Source organism: Populus alba, chromosome 17, assembly GCF_005239225.2.
Source record: "Populus alba chromosome 17, ASM523922v2, whole genome shotgun sequence".
In the NCBI taxonomy this organism is placed as follows: Eukaryota; Viridiplantae; Streptophyta; class Magnoliopsida; order Malpighiales; family Salicaceae; genus Populus; species Populus alba.
This window is the reverse complement of record NC_133300.1, coordinates 14727489-14741445: the sequence shown is the minus strand read 5'-3', so window position 1 is coordinate 14741445 and position 13957 is coordinate 14727489. Positions and strand designations below refer to the sequence as shown.

Genomic DNA, 13957 nt, shown 5'->3' with positions numbered 1-13957 from the left:
CACACTGAACTGCCGCGTGCTGAAATTATTTGGCTCTAGTAAACTAAAATCTTTAGACGGTGTTTCTTTCCTATAAAATAATTTTTGAAAAATTAATTTTTAATTTTTTTTTTGTGTTTGTTTGTCATTAAAAAATTTGATTAACAAAAAATATTTTCTAATCAACAAAAAACACTTTCCGGTAAATAAAAAACACTTTTAAATCAAAGAAAAATTTGACTTGGTTTTCAGAAAAATGTTTTTCCTTTTAACTTTGTTTGTTTTTCAAAAAGTGATTTTCGGGAAACACTTTCCAAACTTTCTTGTGTTTGTTTGTCATTATAAAAGTTGGTCAATGAAAAATACTTTCCAGTAAAAGAAAAATTTGGTTTAGTTTTCAGGAAAGTGTTTTCCTGAAAAATTTGGACGGAAAACACTTTCCGAAAGTTGTGAAAAATTTAGAAATGTTATTATTTGTTAATTATATCAAATTTAATTCTCAAACTTTTGAGTGCTATATATATTTTGTTTTGAATATTTATTTTTTAATTTCATCTCTTAAAAATTTATTTTTATATTAACTTTGGTCCTTATTTTTAAAATTGCTATTATTTTTTTATTGAAATCTTTTATCTATCAAATTTGGTTCTTATTCTTTTGATTGTTACTTATTTTATTTGAAATAATGTATTAAATGTTGATTATTATTATTTTAATTTCTTCATCTTTCATTTTTTTTAAAAAAAATTAGATTTGATCTTTATTATTTTGATTATTATTTATTTTATTTGAGATAATTTATGAAATTATATTTTTTTTTCAATTTCATTGACATTCAACTTATTAATTTGCAAAATTTATTTCCCATTATTTTAATAAACTTGAGAAAAATAAAATATTAATAAGTTATTTTTTCATGACATAACCAAACATTAAAAAATATTTTCCAACTTATTTTATATTACACTAGCAAACATCAAAAAATACTTTTTCGGAATATACTTTTCTTGAAATTCACTTTACAAAAAAAACTATTTTCTAGCAAACAAAAAGGGCCTAAGACATGCAACTAAATTGATAGTAAGAATTGTTAAAAAAAATAGAATTAATTAGTGACATATAAAAAAAAATTCAATAATATCCGAGTATTGTTTATTTTTGGAATTAATTGCGTGCTCATATAAGAAATCAATCAAGACCGAAAAAATATATTAAAACAAGAACTAAAGTACTATTAATGCTAAAGATTTGTGCCTTTTAACCTTTTTTTTTAATTATTATTTTTATTTTTTTATTTTAAATTATTTATTTATATTTTGGGATGATTTTAATATATTGATATTAAAAATAATGTTTTTAAAAATATTATTTTAATATATTTTTAAATAAAAAATATTTCAAAAAATTATTATTAAAATATGACAGAAAACAAAAAAAAATATTTAAACTAAAAAAAAAAATCCTAATCAATCCCATATTATTTCAAATTCAAATATAAAAAATAACGAAGAAGGTTTGCTTATTTTTTAGATTCAAGCTTTGTGAGAATTCAATAAATTATTTCAATGCGTGATTTCTGAAATAATTTATAAAGACAAAGGTCCTCACTACCGGGAGAATCCACCATTTTCGTGAGCTCCCCAGGTTTGAATGGCCGATCGCGTCCCATTTCTTTCATGGTTTCTTTGGCCTCAAACTCGAAAGAGAATTTAGGAAGTTCTACTTTCCTCAGCTCGAATTCTTGATTAAAGGCAGGTTTAGAATCTCGAACATTTTGACCAGATCTGGCAAGCCGTTATTCTTTTCTGGAAGAAAGAAATACATGGAAAATTGCCTCGTGCCTAGACAACTTTCGTAGGGCAACTTAAGTATTTCGTGACCTTCAAAGGCTCGACAAATATGTTCTTCATATCCAACACCAGTCATGGAGGGAACTCGAACAATTTTCCCATTGAGAAGGTGAAAGTCTCGAAACTGTGTCTTGGACACATCAAGCTTTTGATTCCATTCTCCTTTAAAGACGGATTCAGCATGGCATAATTCCTTACAATTCCTCTCTTACAGACGTCTCTTACAATTCCTTCGAAAGACGGATTCAATCTGCCAAGTTGATCGACCCAAACACCATTAATGAACAACAATGTTGGGTGTGATGTTCTGGCACGTTTCTTTCCAGTTTTTTTCTGCAAATGAATTAGTGTTAGCTAAACACCTACGAAGATAAAATACTTTGGAACCTAAAAAATCAATAGCATCTGGCTACTTCACAAATTACCTTCCTCGACGGGCAGAATAAGCCTGGCAATATGCGATGACAACTGATAATTGAGTTCCTCAATGCTTTTTGACCCCAGAAAAGAAAGAAGCTGCTCTAAGGTGTTGCCTGTTGATCCTGCCGCAACAAGGCTCAAAACTACATGGAATGACAAAGGAGAAGACACAAAATTTGACCCCTTTTCAATTTCTTTCAGCAAGACTCGGTTTGTCACTAGCAGACTAGAGTCTGTGTTGGAAGAGGCTACGGCACTTATCTCACTTGCATTAGATGGAAAAGAAATATTTTAAGCTTTGAATCAATGAGTAAAGGAAACAATGATTGGCTCAATTGGCATCTTTGAACTTTAAACTTCTTACAGTTCATTTTGAGCTTTCCTAGCGAACCACTAGTAGCCGTTATTAGCGTGAATTAAAACAGAGAGAGAAGGAGGAGGGGGGATTTAGTTTTATCAACTTGAAGCTCAATGTTTTGCTATTTAGAGTTCTCAAGATTAACAAATTAAGCTCATTGACGAATTACCTTATGATAGCATGACTGTTTTCTAGCTTGGTTTTATAATTCTTAAAGTCTCTCGTTTTTCTTTTCTAGATATTAACTCTTTACTCTATCGTCAATGAATGTGGCCGAATTTCGTAAAATGAAAAGAAAACAAAATCAATCTCAGAGGACAGGGCTGGAATGAATTCTGAAGAAACTATGCCTGTGGCTAAAAGACAGACCAAGTCTGTGGCCAGGGAGAGAAATCAGAGTTGATGGAATTTGTATAAAACTATCTTTATTTTTTACTTGGCTTCATAGCCAGTAGGTCATTAGAGTTGGCTTTGAAACCATCTCTAGTGTTGTTATGCTGAAACATTTTTCCATCGGGTCCTGCTAAATTACTCAGGTTATGTAAGGATGCACTTTTTCACCTGAACACCTGTGGTTAGGTGGTCAAAATAGCTCTAGGCCAATTTTCTCTCGCATGGAGGACTAGATTGCTAAAAAAAAGTTAAATAGGAGCGTTCTCTATTCTGTCTTGAAAACAGATATCCCTGCAACTTGTTAAACCGATCCGATGACACAGCCTATATTGGATAAAAAATTGATTAATGTCATGGCAATAGGTTAAGTATAGTTATGTCAGTGTTCAAGGATTACAACTTACAATATGCGAATGATTTAACCAAAGAAGCTCTTCTGACAAACATTTCAGATTATGTCATGGAAGTTTACATTGTAAAGAAAACATGGCTGAGGCAGATGATTGAAAAAGCTTATTGTATTATAGTACAATAATTTTTGTGATCATTTATTGACAATAGAAGAGAAATACAATACTTGCTACTAAATAAACAGAACTCCACTAGAAAGAAAAATAATAAGGAACAGGTAAATTTTGGGTTTAAAAGACATAACTATTATTGGAAGTTTTACAGCGATATAGCTAGATAGTATTCCGTCAAGGAGAAGTTTTCTGTGAAGATGAAGAGGCTGGGGGGATTCCTGGGATGAGAGGAGGTAAAGGAGGGAGAGGAGGTAAAGGAGGAATAAGCCAGAAGGGAGGTGGTGGTGGAGGAGGATGAGGAGTTAGGCCAGGGATTGGCGGGAATGGAAACAATGGTGATGGAGGAGGCTGGATTGGGTTAGGAGGAAATAGTGGAGGAGGATAAGGAGGAGGAGTTAGGCCAGGGATTGGTGGGAATGGAAACAATGGTGATGGAGGAGGCTGGAATGGGTTAGGAGGAAATAGTGGAGGAGGCTGGAATGGGTTAGGAGGAAATAGTGGAGGAGGCTGGAATGGGTTAGGAGGAAATAGTGGAGGTGTTGGAAAGGAAAACTGATTAGGATGGTGCACTGCTTTCTGATCTGGTAATGTTGTGCTTTCAAAAGATTCTGAAGTTTTGGTCTTTTTGGTATTTCCTGGAATAATAGGTGGAAGTAAAGGTAGTCCTGGAAGAGGTGGAAGAGGAGGGAGTTGTGGTAATGGTGGCAATTTTGGAAGTACAGGAAGAGGAGGAAGATAGTTCTGGTTCAAAGGAGGGAGATCAGGTGTTGCTGGGTCTTGAAGTGGAGGTGGGAATGTTGGGTTATCAATAGAAGGTAGAGAGGCTTCTCTGGAACTGAATTCCCTGGAATTTTCAATACTTGGTTTTTGATTGCATAAGATTGGCTGTTTTTCAGGCTTGAAAGTGAAAAAACCAGCTGAAAATACATGTGTTCCTTGCCTTCTTGACCTGAGATGGAGCGATGATGAAGTTGCCGATGACGCCACAGCACAATAAGGCTCGCTGCTGCTCACCAACTTCACTGAACATCTCTTGATTTTCTTTTCATGTTTGCTCACTGAGAAAGGCAGATGAACTTTGAATTCCCCATGCTCATCTGTTTTCACTTCTTCTCGAAAACCTATCCTTGATTCCTCATCTTTGCATTCTACCGCCACAGATGCACCTGCACACAATACCCCACAAAAACATATACCTATATCGTACTGCAAAACAGAACCCATTGAATGAATGTTAGTCGAGGTTGTCTGAAAGAACCTGAAATGAAGTGACTGTTCCTCGAGAAATCCTCTTGGAAACATGTGTCACAGAAGACAGTGCCAACAACAACTGCAGATGGAAGCTTCCTTCCATGGCTAGCTTCTGCTGAGAGGTTATTAAATGTGCAACTAAGAAGGAATATTATGAGAAACCAAGGCATTTAAGTGTTCTTCGCTCTCTATGACCTCCGGATTCAGAGAAGAATAAGAGCTGGAAGAGTCTGCTTTTTATCAATTGGGCTAAGATCGACACTTGTTCTCTGTATTACACCATGTCTTTTGTCTCCTTATAGTTGTTTGAGATATAAAGATATATTATATAGTCTTATCAACTTCCAATCTTTCATGGCCTTACCCACCAGGCGTCTTAAAGCCATTCATGCAAAAACCAGTCAACTACAAACCAGCAGCAGTGAATGAGGGTATGTACATATCCTACCATCTAACAGCTCAAAAGGAAGGTAAATTGGAAGGTAGACAAGGAAAGACTCTAGCTCTACTCTTCATTGATTTCTTACTTCATATAACAAAAGCTAAATAGTATATGGAAAAATTATTATAAATTAAAAGATATTTTATTGTGAATTGTAATAATAATTTTATTTTTTACTTTTTATTTTTTCACACCATATTTTTTTAGTTATTTTTTTCTTCTCATTTATTGCTTCTTCTCTACCACTTTAACGTCTTGGGTCTGGCTTGGTTGCCACAACCACACCGAACCCAAGATACTTGGCTCTGATAACTATTTCAGGTCCAAGCGTCTTGGATCTGGCATAGTTCTGTCAGACATGTGCGCTTCTGCCTAACAACCATGCCAAACTCAAGTGTTTAGATTAAAAAATTTATTTTTAAAAAAACACATAATTGGACTGCAAAAACAAACATTGTCTTATCAAGCATGGATTTTCATTCATATATAATAGAATTTAGTTGCAAATTATTTTTTGTTTGTACAACTTATTTTATAAATTTGTTATATTCAAAAAGGAAAGAATGGAATAAAATGTTGAGTTCTAAGTTATTTATTTCAAGTTTTTCAAAAATAAAAAAATTTGTGTGTATTGTGGACTATATATGAAACTAAAATATATAATCCAGTATTGTTAAAAAAAAATATAAAATAATGTTGGTTTCGGTGAAGAATCACAAAGGACCACCCATTAAATAAATGTTTGTTTGCATTGAGTTTGATTTAAAAAAATATAAAAAAATAAAAATTTATAAAAAACAAAAAGAGAAAAAGAGAGGTTATAGAATTTCTATTGAATGAATAACAAATTCATAAATATAAAAAATAAATTATTTTAATAGGAAGTTATGATTTGAATTTTTATATCTAAAACATTAAATTAAATTTTTTGTGATAATTTGTTATTTATAAATAATTTCTGAACTTAATTTTTATTTAAGATAATTTAAATGTTTTTTCTTATAAAAAATAAAAAAACTATAAGTCATAATATTTTAATTATTACATTCTCATACTTGGGTCTAATATTGATTCCAGACCCAAGTCTTTTGAGTCGGGTATGATTACTAAATTCAAGTCGCTTGAATTTGTTATAATTGTTAAATTTAAAACACTTAAAATACTTTTTATACTTCATATTCAAGTTTTTTGGGTTAGGTATGATTGTTAGATCCAAGTTGCTTGGATCTGATATAATTATCAGACTTAAAACACTTAAAATATTTTTTATTCTTGTAATATTTTTTTTATATTTTAAAAAAAATAATATTAACCCTATTGCATTTATTGAGTTTGTTCCTTGGATGGTTTCAAAATACCAATCATAGATGGTTGGGTCCCTGTTGGTTCACGAGACATGCAGAGTAGACACAGATTTCGTGCCTATACAGTACTCTACCTAATACCACCAAATTCGAGGATGTAGATTGAATATTGTTGAGTAAATGCCATTCACCTTTCCATCAAAATGTATGGACAGACGTCGTTTTACGAGATTGGATGTTCTTGACATTATCGGCCTCCATGAGCTTGAATTCAACCAGCAAAATATAGAGAAGTCTTCTAGCGTTTGAAACTGTCTCATTTTCTAATAAAAATACTTATGATAAAGAGAAAAAGAGATGAAGATTAAGTTGTATTTTGATAGTGGTATACAAGGGATGATTGATTATGATCATCTAATTTTATATGGTTTATGGTCAATAAGTTGTAATAACATATTAAAGATTTTATTCTACATTTAATCCATATTATCTTCAAATTTGACATATTTGAAACACAAATTAGATATTTTTTTTTTCATTTTAGCTTATAATTAAGTATTAAAGAAATTAATTAGTTTAAAATGGTAATTTTTAAATAGGGATAATCATTTTTTTATTCGGTTTTTATATATATAAAAAACAATCAAACCGAAATTTAAAACAAAAAAAAACAACCAAAAACCAAACCAAACCAGTTCAAACCGATCGATTTCGGTTAGGTTTGGTTTTTTTTAAAAAAAACCAGTTTAAGCTTAGTTTTTTTCTAGTTTGACTAGGTTTAATCGATTTTTCGGTTTTTTTTATTCATCCCTACTTCTCAACTTTTTATATATATATATGTAAAGAATTTTATAATCATCCTTAAAAAATATTCATGGCTAAGAAAATAATATAATTAGACTATCTTTTACTTAGTCATTAAGTTATTTAATCAAATATATTTAACAGCAAAATAAATAATTAACCAATCATATAACCAATAATTCACGCAATATTACAAAAGCTTTATCGTAAAGAAATCCACATAAATATTGGAGATCATAACTAAATTCTCAATTTATATATCGCAATAAAATTCAAATAAAATATCAAATACATTAATAAATACCCCGAACATTAATTTTCAACATTAATTTTAAAAATAAAAAAAATAAAAAACATAACCAAGATCCGTTACAATTAACAAAAAAAAAAAAAAAAAAAAGCAAATTTATGTTGGATGGTTTCTTCTCCACCCATCAAACATTTGCTTCGGTAGTGGTAGAGACTGTTTGTTTCCGTGATCCAACTATATTTTTATAAAATTTGAATTATTTTAGTGTGTTTTAATATATTTAAATTAAAAATAAATTAAAAAAAATTAAAAATATATATTATTTTAAATAAAAAACTATACACTGCGCAGTTACGACAATGACAGCCTAAAATGCTTGAGCATGTGATCTTGAGAATCGTACTCGTGCTCAAATCTACAGGACACAAATGTCTTGTGAGAGTGAAAGAATTGTTCTTATATAAAAGAGTCATCTCCATGTCTTTATCTTCACGGGTGCATTAAAATCAGACGCAATAATTCCCGGGTTCATTTATAATTATATCGATTTATCTTGTGCTTAGTCATGTGTTTTTGGCTTCCTTCATGTTTGTGCTCGTTTAGAACTGTAGTTTAAATAGATATTTTTTAAAATTCAATTTTTTTTTAATCTAAAATTCATTTTTTTTATAATTTTAGATTGTTTTTAAATAAATTTTAAAAATAAAAAAAATATTATTTTAATATATTTTAAAGCAAAAAACACTTTAAAAAACAATCACAATTATACTTTCAAAAATACCTTATTATTTATAACAATCAGACTCCTTTTTCACAAGAATTTATTATTGATTATGTAGTGATGAAATAAGATATTATTGATAAAAGAAAAGCGGTTAGATAATTTTTATCAATGATGTCATCGGTAAAAAAATTATTAATAAATTATTAATCATAGACTATTAGAATATGTTTTTCTGAAATCTTTGATTAACAAGTGACTTGAATCTTAATGTTTTTTGAATTGCCAATAAATTAGACGATTTAATACCTTCATCACCCTTATTCAATTATTGAAGTCACTGTTTATGACTTACATCTTACAGGTACTTTACTCATTGTATATTATCATCAAATTAGCTAAAATTAATTTAAAGTTTTTTTCTCATTATGTAAATTAAAGATGTCTATGACGATTAATTAGAAGAACTAATTATTTCCAAGCAAAAACTATGGCAATGCCTGACGAGCACTCGCCAGTTTCTCAAGGCCGAGTGTACGTGAGCTTATCAAAAAATATTGATGAAATCAAGTAAAGAAGCATGAACATGCAGAGAATCCATCAATCATTTCTGAGAATCGAATCCAAATAAGAAGATGTGTGGGGTGAAATGCTTCCTATCCCTTCATGAACATGCAGAGAATCCATCAATCATTTCTGAGAATCGAATCCAAATAAGAAGATGAGTACTGGGGTGAAATGCTTCCTATCCCGTTACTAATCGTGAATTGAGGTCGCTTCATCGATCTTCGTTAATCTCATATTGTTGTAAGAGGAATCCCTGTTATTCTCGAATTGCATGAAAAATAACGTTATGTTCTGTCATTAATTATATAATTCGCAATTAACCTTCATAATGAAAGGAATGGGAGTTCCTAAGACAGCATCAAAGAAAAAGCTTCGACGATAATTGTCTCTGACAGCATCAAAGGAATCGTTCCAGAGTTTCTTGTTCCAGTCATATATATATATATATTTTTTTTTTTTGCTTTGTTAGAATCTTTTTGACATCCAACTTTGCTGGATGGCCAAGATCAAAGAATATCGAATAACATGGTGATCTGCAGTCATGCCTTTTAAAACGACTCAAAAGGCAATATTGAATATTATTTCTAGATTTATTACTCAATTTAGTATCATGGCATCTAATGAAAACGACGATCGATGATTCATGACTTGTTGAGTTCTAAATTAAGCCCTAATCAACCAGGTCCAGTATTTGTTTGCCTACAAAAAATAGTTTTACCTTGCATTACCTTTTCTCAAAGATTAGATTCCCAGGAATAAATGCCCATATTTTCCTTTCCTCTCCCGTTCACTGTCACTGTAATTAGAGTGGTAGTATCTGTTCCACCGATCAGCGGACAACATATATATATATATATATGGGTCATATCTAATCTGTTTGAGCAGTAAACTCCTTTCAAGAGCAAAACCATTTATTGTTTCTTGGTGAGAGATTCTTGTATCAGTAACGTGAATTCTTGTTCATGTATTTACTAGCTTCAAAATCTTTTTGACAAACTAATAATCAATAAATGTTATGCTAACTATATAAATATATCCTGCAGTATTCGTGTAGTTTTGATGGAGAATAATGGAGATTCAAACGAGGACTATGATCCATCACTACCAGCGGAAAAATGGTGCGGAGATGAACAACTGTATCAATGGAAGGGCTTTTGGTTCAGACTCCAATACCTGCCAGGAACTCGACAGGTTCTTGACAACTTCAAGCCTCTTCCTAGTGATGTTATCTTAGGTTCTTTCCCAAAAACTGGAACAACTTGGCTCAAAGCTCTCTTATATTCCATCATCAATCGCTCCTCTAGAGCCTGTTTGAGAACCACTCATCCTCACATGCTTGTACCAACATTAGAAGTACAATTATATGGAGCACAGCAACAATCTCCTAGTACCTTTGCCAGCACTAGTTCACCAGCCAGGATTTTGGCAACTCATCTGCCTCACCAACTCTTGGCCGACACTGTCAAACCATCAGATTGTCGCATGGTTTATGTTACTCGAAACCCCAAGGACACCCTCGCATCATTCTGGCAATTTGTGTTGAAGTCTAGGAGTTATGAAGAGCCATGGCCTTTGGAGGTGGCTGTCGAGAAGTTTTGTAGTGGGGTGGTTCCTTTTGGACCTTACTATGATCATGTCCTGGGGTACTGGAAGGAGAGCTTGGAGAGGCCAGAGAAGGTGTTTTTCATTACTTATGAAGAACTCAAAGATGACACCAGGACTCATGTCAAGAGACTAGCAGATTTCTTGGGGTGTCCCTTTAATGGTGATGGTGAGGAAGAGGTCCTGGAAGAGATAGTGACAGGCTGTAGCTTTGAGAAACTGAGCAACTATGAGGTCAACAAGTCCAGTGAGCATTCACAATGGATGAAGTTGCCTTTTAGTTCCTTCTTTAGGAAAGGAGATGTCGGGGATCATAGGAATTATCTGAACGGCGAAATGGTGGAACGCATTGACACCATTACTGCTGAGAAATTTCACGAGTCAGGTTTCATGTATGGAATGAATTAGCATTCCATCGGAATTTTAGAATTCCGATGAGAAGGCAAATAAGCCTCTTCCGATAAGTACTTCATATTATATCGTTTCTTTTCACATAAGAGTTAAAACCACCATGATCAGTTAATGGAGAATTCCAAGTCCCATTAATGGAAGATGATTTCTATCAATATTTTCTCAAAGAATCACTATCGATTTCTCTTGTTGATTCTTAATATTAACAACGTAAAATATGTCATGAAAATCTTCATGGGTAAAACAATTAATAGATAACATAAGCAAAAACCGACAACCCATAATTATCTCTCAAGATCAAATCCGACAGGCCCCTTTATTTCCCCTCCCTTCCTCTAAACAAACCCATCTATCACACTCTAAACAAGCCAGATGATCCCCGACTCCTTCCATCTCTTCTTTTCATCTAACGCATGTATTTTTATTTTTTCATGTTAAATAATAATATAAATTGTCCCCAAGAGTGTAGCGTGGTGACAAAGAGCTTGAAATCTGCACAACAGGTCTCGAGTTCGAGTCAGGACGTACATTTCTTGTAAAAGCCTGGGACAGCCGGGATTTTTACTCGCTCATCTGGACCCACAAAGTGCGCTTTCCGGGAGGGTGAAGTTTCCTCGAATCCAAAATATATATATATATATATAATATATAAATTATATTATAGAATCTCATCTAAAAACTTAAATTTTTGAATTAATATGATTCTTTAATATAATAACAGAGCTTTATAACCAAGCTGTTATGAGTTTAAATCTCATCATCCTTATTTATTTAATAAAAAAATTAAATATATAGTAGTATAGACCTGTGAAAGTTTTAAATCTAAAATTTTTTTTACTTTAAAAGATATGTTAGAGAATAATATAAATTATATTATAAAATCTTACTTAAAAATTTAAGTTTTTAGATTAAAATACTCCTTTCAATACTTGAAAAAAAAAAAAAAGTTGCTAGAGGAGTATTTAGTAGAGCTAGGTACAATGTTTTACCACGACAACTTATATAGCTATAGCGACATTACACGGCTATACATGTGTTCAATAACAGAACAGATCGATATTCCTCAAATTATTAATCAAAAGAAACAGTACTGTAATTAGAATTGAAAAACATTAGGTCAATCCCAAACAGTGACTAATAAAAATGAAATCCATACCCGTACTTTTATTAGCTGGAATCCACTCTGAGAAGCTTGTTGATGTTACTTTACAAAAGAAGGTAAATTACTAAAGTGGTCTTTCAAATTTTATGTTGCTGTCAAGTTACACCTTTATTAAAGTATCTGACACCTCTTCGAGTTCATAATTGTTTGTGTTCTATTTATAATTCATTCAAGCATGTTCAACAGATTATTTTAAGAGTATTTTTGTTTAAAAATATATTAAAAAAATATTGAAAAAATTAATTTAAAAAAAAATGAGTGAACTACAATGGAAAACAAGATCTAAATGGCAATCATGTCTGCATATAAATGGAAGGAGGGACGAAACAAATCATGAATCGGAAGTATAAGGATTTATGTGTCCAAGTATTTTAGTAAAAAGATACGAAAGTGACCAAAATTAGAGACATGAACCTTTGAAAAGATGATGGAGACATCTGTGAATTTCCAATAAGAAGAATTTGTTGCAATTAACAAAAAAAACAATCACAATTCTCCCATCCCATCAACCCCGCTAAAGCCTTGTACCATACCAGTAATGGAGAGTGCCAATCCAGAGAAAATTGATTATTCTTTCCTCCCAAAAGAAAAATTCCGAGGAGATGACTATCTATGCCAATGGAATGGTTTCTGGTTCAGGCAGCCGTTCCTGGAAGCAGCCCACCAGGTCTTGAATCGCTACAAGCCCCTCCCCACCGACACAGTCTTAGCTTCTTACCCCAAAACAGGCACAACATGGCTCAAAGCTTTGCTATATTCCATCATCAATCGCTCTTCAAGGGATTCCATCCTCACCAACCATCCCCATATGCTTGTTCCCACACTAGAGATACAGCTATACGGGCCAAAAACAGGGTCTTTTGATTCTTTTGCTGGCACTGCTAATTCCTCAGCCAGGATTTTGGCTACTCATCTGCCTTACCAGGTCATTTCTGGCACTGTCAATTCAACAGATTGTCGGGTTGTTTACATCACAAGAAATCCGAAGGACACCTTGGTATCATCGTGGCATTTTTATCCAAAATCAAAGGAGGTTAAAGATCCATGGTCTCTAGAGGATGCAGTGGAGAAGTTCTGTAATGGTGTTGACAACTGTGGACCTTATTATGATCATGTTTTAGGTTACTGGAAAGAGAGCTTGGAGAGGCCTAACAAAGTCTTCTTTATCACTTATGAAGAACTGAAAAGTGACACCAAGACCCATGTCAAGAGGCTGGCTGAGTTCTTGGGGTGTCCATTTGACGGATCTGGTAAAGAAGAGGATGTTCTGGATGAGATTGTTAGCTGTTGTAGCTTTGAGAAAATGAGTACCTATGAGGCCAATAAGTCCGATGATGGCCATGTCGGCTGGCTTAAATTTCCACTCAGTTCTTTCTTTAGACAAGGAGGGACGGGAGATCACAAGAACTACTTAACTCCTGAGATGATAAACCGTGTTGACAAAATCACAGCAGAGAAGTTTCATGGATCTGGTTTTATGTATGGCATTTAGCAGCTTCATTGTTGGGATCTTATGGAGCGAGTTTCGAAAGAGTGTTTCTTCAACTTCAGCTCTGTTCGATGCTCTTGCCTTAATTATATATTTAGTTGATCATTATATATATAAATCCTATTATGATTTATAATTTTTCTCGACCTTGCGAACCCCAACAGTAGCTTGGTGGGGAGCTGTCATCTGGTTTACCCAACACTTTGGTAGTGCTGTTGAGGCCGAAAGCATTTGCATAGATGATCCATGATAAACCCTAGTTTATTTGGGTAAATCCTTGGAGAAAAGATTGGAAGCAGCATTGCATTCTTCATCATGTAAACACATGGAGGAAGATGAACAGATGCTAGTGAGCATGCTAAGATTTTGTGTGCTCGCCAAGGATTGGGTGGATCGTGGGAAATAATTATTTAACAAGAGTAAATCACAA

The 13957-nt window shown here is 32.8% G+C and overlaps 3 protein-coding genes across 4 annotated transcripts; 2 read left to right on the top strand and 1 right to left on the bottom strand.

Moving 5' to 3' along the window:
• Positions 1-3503: 3503 nt before the first annotated feature.
• Positions 3504-5070, bottom strand: LOC118042718 (uncharacterized). Of its 2 annotated transcripts, XM_073405626.1 has the most exons (3): positions 4783-5070; positions 4031-4690; positions 3504-3997 (listed from the first exon to the last, which is right to left on the bottom strand). In XM_073405626.1, exons 1-3 carry the CDS (start codon positions 4943-4945, stop codon positions 3699-3701), a joined length of 1122 nt encoding a protein of 373 aa, XP_073261727.1. In that variant the 5' UTR covers positions 4946-5070; the 3' UTR covers positions 3504-3698. The 2 variants fall into 2 exon arrangements, with proteins under 2 accessions (XP_073261727.1, XP_034906327.1); XM_035050436.2 differs by having other exon boundaries at positions 3504-4690.
• Positions 5071-9498: 4428 nt separating this feature from the next.
• LOC118042717 (cytosolic sulfotransferase 6) lies at positions 9499-10970 on the top strand. Its single transcript, XM_035050435.2, has 2 exons — positions 9499-9787; positions 9907-10970. Exon 2 carries the CDS (start codon positions 9923-9925, stop codon positions 10871-10873), a length of 951 nt encoding a protein of 316 aa, XP_034906326.1. The 5' UTR covers positions 9499-9787; positions 9907-9922; the 3' UTR covers positions 10874-10970.
• A 1606-nt stretch (positions 10971-12576) lies between these two features.
• Positions 12577-13530, top strand: LOC118042743 (cytosolic sulfotransferase 5). Its single transcript, XM_035050467.1, has one exon. The coding sequence runs from the start codon at positions 12577-12579 to the stop codon at positions 13528-13530; it is 954 nt and encodes a 317-aa protein (XP_034906358.1).
• Positions 13531-13957: the final 427 nt, after the last annotated feature.